The sequence below is a fragment of the Psammomys obesus genome, unplaced genomic scaffold (assembly GCF_907164565.1).
Source record: "Psammomys obesus unplaced genomic scaffold, mPsaObe1.curated_primary_1811, whole genome shotgun sequence".
In the NCBI taxonomy this organism is placed as follows: domain Eukaryota; kingdom Metazoa; phylum Chordata; class Mammalia; order Rodentia; family Muridae; genus Psammomys; species Psammomys obesus.
Window position 1 is genome coordinate 22,420,729 of NW_026596095.1, and position 7,855 is coordinate 22,428,583.

General features: G+C 41.6%; 1 protein-coding gene across 5 annotated transcripts in view; it reads left to right on the top strand.

The window, feature by feature from the left end:
- Positions 1-7,562, top strand: part of Bdh2 (3-hydroxybutyrate dehydrogenase 2) — a 26,713-nt gene extending 19,151 nt beyond the window's left edge. Inside the window, exons 9-12 of one of the 5 annotated variants that reach the window (XM_055628228.1) lie at positions 165-193; positions 501-559; positions 1,337-1,429; positions 2,980-4,597. In XM_055628228.1, the coding sequence (XP_055484203.1) occupies positions 165-193; positions 501-559; positions 1,337-1,429; positions 2,980-3,045 (247 nt within the window). In that variant the 3' untranslated portion in view covers positions 3,046-4,597. Of the gene's footprint in view, positions 1-164; positions 194-500; positions 560-1,336; positions 1,430-2,979; positions 4,603-7,307 lie in introns of those variants that run through there. The other 4 variants (XM_055628229.1, XM_055628232.1, XM_055628231.1 and 1 more) reach the window with 4 other exon arrangements.
- Positions 7,563-7,855: the final 293 nt, after the last annotated feature.

Here is a 7,855-nt window from a genome sequence, read left to right on the forward strand (position 1 = left end):
TATATATATATATATATATATATATATATATATATATATATATATATGGCAACCATGAAGCTGAGCCCAGGATCCCCACTGCAAACTTTGCAGCAGAGAAGAATGGTTTAAAATCACTAACGCAAACTGATGAAGCTCATGTTTCCTGTTTTCTGCTTCTCAAGACTCCTGTGGGGACTCGCTGGGATAACAGGTGAAGATATTTACAAATCTATATACATCATCAAGTAAACATAGCATGACTGTGTGTCACTGAGAAAGCCTGTTAATTCATTCAGAGCCCCAGCCTGGCTTCGCAGAGAACCACTGTGTGTGTTTAAAAAACATTTTGATGTCGTTACTAAAGTTTAACCCTTAGTGGTCAGGCAGGTAGAACTCAAGAGTGTCATGTAAGTGGAAGGACAGAGATTTCACTGCTTGTTTATCAGGTGGAAAGGAAGTTCAAGGTTTAATTCTCCTTTCAATTGAAGTACCCACAGTGAATGTCTCTCTCGGTTTAGGAACGGTTGACACCCCATCCCTGCAAGAAAGAATACAAGCCAGAGATCATCCCAAAGAGGTATGTATGTATATAGATCTAGCAGTTTGAATATGTGCAAACCTTTTGGCTAAAATTAAAAAAAAAAAAAAAAAAACTTAAATGTCCCATTCTTTAGAGTAGATAGATTCGTAGAGACAGGAAGTAAAGAGGTGGCTGCCACGGCCTGGGGAGGGGTGAGTCGCTGCTTGATAGATGGAGACTGTCCTCTTTGCAAGGTGACAGGCAGAAGGGAGTGTGTGCTGCTGGAAGCAGGCATTTGTGCACTTATGCTGAGCTGTGCGCTTCCAATGCTGAGACAGTAAATGGCTGTGAATACTTTGCTGTTGCTTTTCTGAGCTAAAGAGTCTTACATAGCCCAGATTGGCAGTGACTTGTATCCCTCCTTCCTCGGTCTCCCCGTGCTGGTATTACGCTCATGCACCAGCATTGTGTTTTGGGGTTTCTGAGACAGGAGTTCTCTGTGTGTAGCCCTGTCTGTCCTGGAATACACCCTGTAGACCAGGCTGGTCTCGAACTCACAGAGATCTGCCTGCCTTTGCCTCTCCGGTGCTGGAATTAATGTGTGGCAGCATCACCGCCATACCCAGCCATACCTAGTGGCTTTCTTTCCTATCACAGCATCCGTGGCTTTCAGCGTGTGGTTGTTTGGGTGACATAGGTGGAGATTTCACAGTCATTTCAGTGGATGGCCCCAGTCCCTCCATACATGCCTCTGGTTCTAAGCCCCTTGGCGGTGTTACGGGGGCACATATGTGCCAGCCCACATCTCCTACATGGAACTGTCTCTGCCCACAGGCACTGAAAGCTTTCCTAAACAGACAAAAGATAGGAAGGTTTGCGTCTGCGGAAGAAGTGGCCTTGCTCTGTGTGTACTTGGCCTCGGAGGAGGTAAGATCGGCTCTTCGCGTTTGTAATTCTGCCACACTGGGCTGCCACTTGCTCACCCGCATCACATTTTTGTGAGTCTGTGGTATATATTGCTAAAGTGCTGCATTTACACGACAGGGATAAGTTCTGGTCTCATTTACTCAGAAGCCACTATTATCTGTGACAGTGGCTCTTCCTCACTCAGTTACATGACTCAGCATCATGGCACAGATGAAGAAATTAAACAGCACCGCTTTCTGGGATTTTTGCTTTTTAACATTACAGCTGTGGACATCCTGGTTAGATATCAAAACCTCCTGGGCTAGCAAGACCATTCATGGTAAAGACCCTGTGCTGCCAAGCCTGATGACATATGTTCAGTCCCTGGCTCATACATGTGAATGGCGAGAACAGGCTCCCAAAAGTCTCTTGACCTCCACTAGAATGTCATGCTTCCTTTCTATGAGGAAGAATGGGGGAAAGAAAAAAAGTTTATGTTTCCACTCAACCCCAATTTTTTGGTTATCTGGAAATGTCTTTACAATAGACATTTCTATACAAATTGAAGATTGTCACTGAGGAAGCCCTCCTGAATCCTGAAGGTTAGGCCAGCGCGATTTTCATATGTAGAAGATTTAAAATAAACCAGGTCAGGTTTGTATTCGTAAAACTGTTGACATTAATGATGTCTTTCCATATCTTATCTGGGCTCAAGAAATACATTTTGTATTTTTCCAGATTCTCTGTAGCCTTAGAAAGATTTTTACAGTACATATGTCTTGACTGAGCGGTTCTTTCTTAATACAAAAAAACTTGTATAATTTTCTTAACTTGTACAGTTTGGTAAGCTTTTATGAGAGGAACTGGTATTCTGAGTCTGTCAGCTTTCATTTTATTTTGCTAAGATTTTTTTCTAAACAATTTTTAAATGTGTGCAGTTAACATGTTTCTTATGCAGGTGGTAAAAGCATTCATAAAGAATTATGAGCACTTTGCTCAAACTTCTACTTATGGACAAATAATTTGGGACTTCTGAGTTGCAAGCTTGCAAAAGTAAAAGTTTGTGTTTACTATAATTTTCAAAATTAATTTTGAAGCAAAACAAAGACTTAATGTCAGCTTAAGTATGTAAATGTATCATGCTGAACAGAATCCTGTTCGGTTACTCTCATGCGCTGTATGATTTCCCATTGTATTCATTAAGTCGGTGGAAAGGAAAGACCAGGTGATGTTGAAATACTGCCACATCCAAGGAGTAACTGTTGACAGGTAGCAATATTGATTTTTATGAGAAAATAATGGCTTTAAGAATTTTCAGACGTTTCCAGTTATAATCCAGTTTTTCAGATTTGATACTGTTTTTCCAAAATGAAACACATACAAAATAATCACTGTTCTTTGTGATTTTTTTTTTTTGAAAGGGTTATCTATGCACTAGCCTTGTAAGGATGGGGTGCCATTTTATTTTTAGTGCAAAATTCTTACAAAATGTAGTTTTATACAGATGATAGACCAATCTATCTCCAGACTCTTTTTTAGTAAATGATTATTAACTATCTTTTCTCACACAGGCACATCCCCAAATGCTGCTTTCAGTTTGTTCTCAGCCATCAGTTCAAGAGCCAATGCTTTTATAGACAGATCTGTGGTCCTTTTGTTGGCTCAGTTGTCTGGTGCAGGCTGGGTAAAGGCTTGCACTGAGAACGATTGTCCGGGCCTCACCCCTTAGAGTATTCTTATATCTATCCAGACTGCTTCCTTAACCAATGGGAATAACATTTTCTTTTCCCCAATCAGTATTGAAAGCCACCTTGACAACACACCATATAATATGCACTTACTGTTTTTGCAGAAATAATCCCAATAAGTAAATTTCAAATGCTGAAAAGCATGAGGGGTTGTTTGTTTGTTTGTTTTATTGAAATCATTAATTTATCCAGAATGGCAGTAGGTCAAGTAGCTTTAGCAGATGGTGACAATTTCTTCTCCCTGCCCAGCTCCACTCCCTACCCTCACACATTTTTTTCTCTCTCTCTTCTTTCCTTCCTTCCTTCCTTTTCCTTCCTTCCCTTTCTTTTCTCTTTTCTTTTCTTAAGACAAAGTCTCACTGTGTAGCCCAGGCTGGCCCGGAACTTAACAATCCTCCTCCCTCAGGCCTCTGATGCTGAGATTGGAGGTGTTTTCCACCATACCCAGTTACAATCTGTTTTCTAAAGCAGATTTTATTAAATGCTTCCAGACTGTCCTAGCTCTTTGTCACAGATGGTCTATAGGAATGTCTTAAAAGAGCAGTGATGTTGTGCTTTTTAATCATTGCAATATTGGAAGGGTCCTGTCCACCTTTTTTGGCTTTTCCAGACAGGGTTTCTCTATGTAACAGCCCTGGTTGTCTGGACACACTTTGTAGATCAGGCTGGCCTCGAACTCAACAGAGATCCACCTGCCTCGTGTCCATCTTTTTAAGGATGCGTCTGGTGTGCAAGTTTGTGGAGTTCTTGAAACTATTGTTATAGGTACATTTTAAGGAAATTCTCAGGCATGTTGGCAAATGTGCCAGCTATATAAATGTCAGTAAATCTTACTTTTCTTTTTAAAGTATGCATAATGGAACATTCCACCAATACATGATGCTCAGCTTTTCCCAAATACTTTACTGTGTTCTGTCTATACAGGTTATTTCCCCTTTGTTCTGAAATGCAACCACTGCAACTTGAGAAGTCATTGCACTATTTAAACATCTTGGCAATAGCATGAATCTACTTTGCTTAAGATTTAGTACATTTCATAACACGTAAGCTCCTAATACATTGAGGTGAGAAATGAAGCCTTCGTTGTGGGCAGGGGTTGTAGCTCAGCTGGTCGAATGCTTGCCTAACATGCATAATGCCCTGAGTTCCATCCGCTGTACCACATAAACTGGCTGTGGTGGCGCATGCCTGTAATCCCAGCACATGGGAGGTGGAGGCAGGAGGATCAGAAATTCAAGGCCCTCCTCAACTACCTACTGAGTTTGAGGCCACCCTGGGAAACCTGAGGCACGATCTCAAATAGAAAAGTCTCTGTGGGTAGTTATTTAGGCCCTAGCAAAGCACTGTCATTTTCACTTGGAATATATAATGTTTTGTGATGTATTCTCAGTAGGGTTCGGAATCTGCAACTCAACACCAATCTGTTGAGTTTTAAAATGTATCTCAAGTAATAATTTAAGTAGGCATTCAAAATTATGAATTAGATGTTTTTTTTTAAATTTCTGCATAGTTATTTTGCACTGTAAAATATGTCCTTTCTCCAATTTCCTTCTGTCATTCTGATGTACACATTAAAATGTTTTTGTAAACATAAAAAAAAGAATGTCATGTACTCATGCACATATACACACATATAATAAGTAACATGTGATTTAAAAAATCTTGGTTTCAAGAGTTGAGAAGGGCTGGAAGCAGGTTTAACAGCTTTCATTGCATTTGGGGGTAGACTAGGTATGCACCTCTTTAGTATACTAGTGACCTGTTTGGGAGGGTTCCATGATTTTTCCTGTTCTTGTTTGTCATCACGCGGAGAAATACCTAGTTCGCTCTCTTCGACTTTACAACTACTTAGTAACCAATGTTTTCCCCAGTGACTGGTGTGAACTCCATTGATAAAAGCGAAAACTCTCACAAGGTGCAGAGCATGAAAGCATCCTCTTCTGTGTCGAAGCCACAACGGACAAAAGCAACTATTCCAGCAGTGTTTAACTCGGGGTTTTTACCGGGGTTACTAACAGGAGTGTGGGCGAGGGGTTATTTAGAGGAGCGGAGATGACTCAAAAGCAGCGGCATCACAGAAAAGCCCGCCTCAGCCTGGGTGACCTCCTCCAGGAGTGTCCGCCTCTGTAAAGCTGGGACAGAGCCTTTGAGAATCAGGCCTGCTTTAGCTTCCCAGAGCCAGTGAGGTTTGTTGACCTCTGGGGTCCCCTCCACTGGCCCCAGGAGGGACGGTTGAGGGGCGGGGTTAATTACCTATTAGCTTCTCTTCACAGCAGCACGGTGTGCGGTGCAGCCCGCCTAGCTGGCGATGATGCCGGACACAAAGGACGAAGCGGCCTAGTTACCGCTCCTCAAGACTCTTAGAAATAGTTTCTAGGAACTGGGGAATTGCTAGGTATCTTATTCCTGAAGCAAGCACTTCTGTCAGTTTTCATGTATTTAACTTTAAAAAAAAATGTACTCATGCTATGATGTCTTTCCTTCTGCCTCTTTCAGTGATTCCAGCTTTAGATCAACGTCAAACTAAGGATACAATCATGAAGGACCATTACCCATTTTAAATAATAGACTTCTTTTTAATCTTTAATTCCTGGACAATTTCATACATCTATATAATATACGTTGGCCATATTTATCCCCTGTGACTCTCTCTTTCCCCCATCACTTTTGAGCTTTTTCTTCTCAACAGGTCTCCCTCTTACTTTCATTTCAATGTCTTTTTTTTTTTTTTTCTAAACTGACCCACTGAGTGTACTTAGGGCTGCTTTCAAGGGCGTGGGTGAGGGGTAATTTATTATGTGTGTGGACTGCCAGTGGCTACATCACTGAAGAAAAATGACTCCTTTCTCCCAGCAGCCATTAACTGCCAATAGCTTTTGTAGGTGGCATTTACTACTTTGTGGGCTCTTCTTTCTTCCACCCCTTTTCTTCTTCCCTTTCAACCCCTAACACTAGATAAGAGAGAAGAAAGGATAGAGAGGAAAGGAAAGAGATCCCTCAATAAAGACGGGGGTTGGAAAGGGGGCAACATTATCATTAGACTACTTCCTGCTGATTAAGGGGCAAGTTTGATCTTCACAATAATGATATCTAGTTTCTTCTCCTTGTTTCTTCTTTGTGCACAACTACTTAACACACCACAAACAACAATGAACCAACAACCCACACTGCCTCTCAAGGCCCTAGCATTTATATGCCCGCTGGAAGTCCCCAGAATTCAAATCCCCAAAACTATCTGCAGCTGGCAAAATCATGCCTGTGCTGGAGCATGAGGCAAATCATCGTCACCGGCTGAGAAGCAGCCTCATATCCCCACACCTGGGAACAAAACAAAACATATTCTTATAATATTTCTGTGTTTCCGGGATTATCACTACGAGCTCTTCTGCTAGGAGTGGGACTTTATGAGCCTCTCTCTTATCCATGATGGCGTGTTGATGGCCTCAGCCCGATAGCCACAGCTTCGGTGAATTCATGAGCTCAAGGACCTTGTCATGTCAAGAAGACAAGCTAAAATATTTTGAAACTTCTGCCACAACTTCAGAACTAGTTTTCTGCAAAATGGAAGTGTTTATAAACATAAGCCAGTAATTAATTTTAAACCCTTTACTGTTAAAAAGAATTGGGCATCTGAATCTAGTGTTGAGTATTATTGCCTATATAAAATTTAAAAATACATTGTGTGCACTTCTGTGAATTGGTCGACCAGTAAGCACTCTCTGCTTTCCCCATTGTTCACATAGCCACGCAATGATTGACACGGTTTTAAAAACTTTATTAGTGGTTTGAAAGTTAGCTAGCTTTGGATGGTTCTCAGTCTCAAAATGAAAATGTGCTGTTTTAGCATGTACTTTATGTCCCCTCTCCTTAATTTTGTGACCTGAAGCCAAGCACCAAACAGACCATCCACAGAATGTGACATGCTCATATGCCAGCCAAAGGCCATGGGCTCCAAGTCATGGGATGCTCAGCTGGTCCAAATCATCTAAACTTTCTTTCTTCTTTGTTTTTGTTTTTTTTTGTTTTCCCCTAAATTCAGTTAAAGTTTCTTGCTAGCATGAAAGTCAAAAGTTTTGTTATCCCAGTCATAAGAAATGTTCAAAATACACGCTGGTTCCCAAGTGATGGAATGTCCTGTGCTCTCACTGCAGTCGGCCTACGTAACAGGCAACCCTGTCATCATCGATGGAGGCTGGAGCCTGTGAAGGCAGAGACGCCCCGGTGGGAAGGCAGGCCCTCCCTATCCACAGAGAAAGGCAAACAGACTCGGCGATCATCTCTCCTGTGAATGACATTCACGAAAACAAGCCCCTTTTAGTGATTGTTCCCAAGAACGTGACTCATTTTTAAAATACAGTCCTTCTTGTCTCTTCTGAAACTATGGTAAATAAATCAAATAAGATGTATTGATCGTGTGGCAGAGGAGTAATTAAGATAAGCAAAGATTTCTGAGCTTTTGCTGGCATGGCAGATAACTATTGTGAAAAACTGTGGCTTTTTAAAAAATGGATGGACATTTGCTTCTTAGTGTAAAGGCTCAAAGGCTGGGTTGAGGTGCCGAGGGACAGTGTGGTAGTGTCTATTCACACAACAGATATTATATGAAAGAGGTTTATTGGATGGAGATGAAAAGAGGGAGAGAGAGAGAGACTGACAGACAGACATGGAGGGGAGAGGGGGGCACCCTGACAGAGAGAGC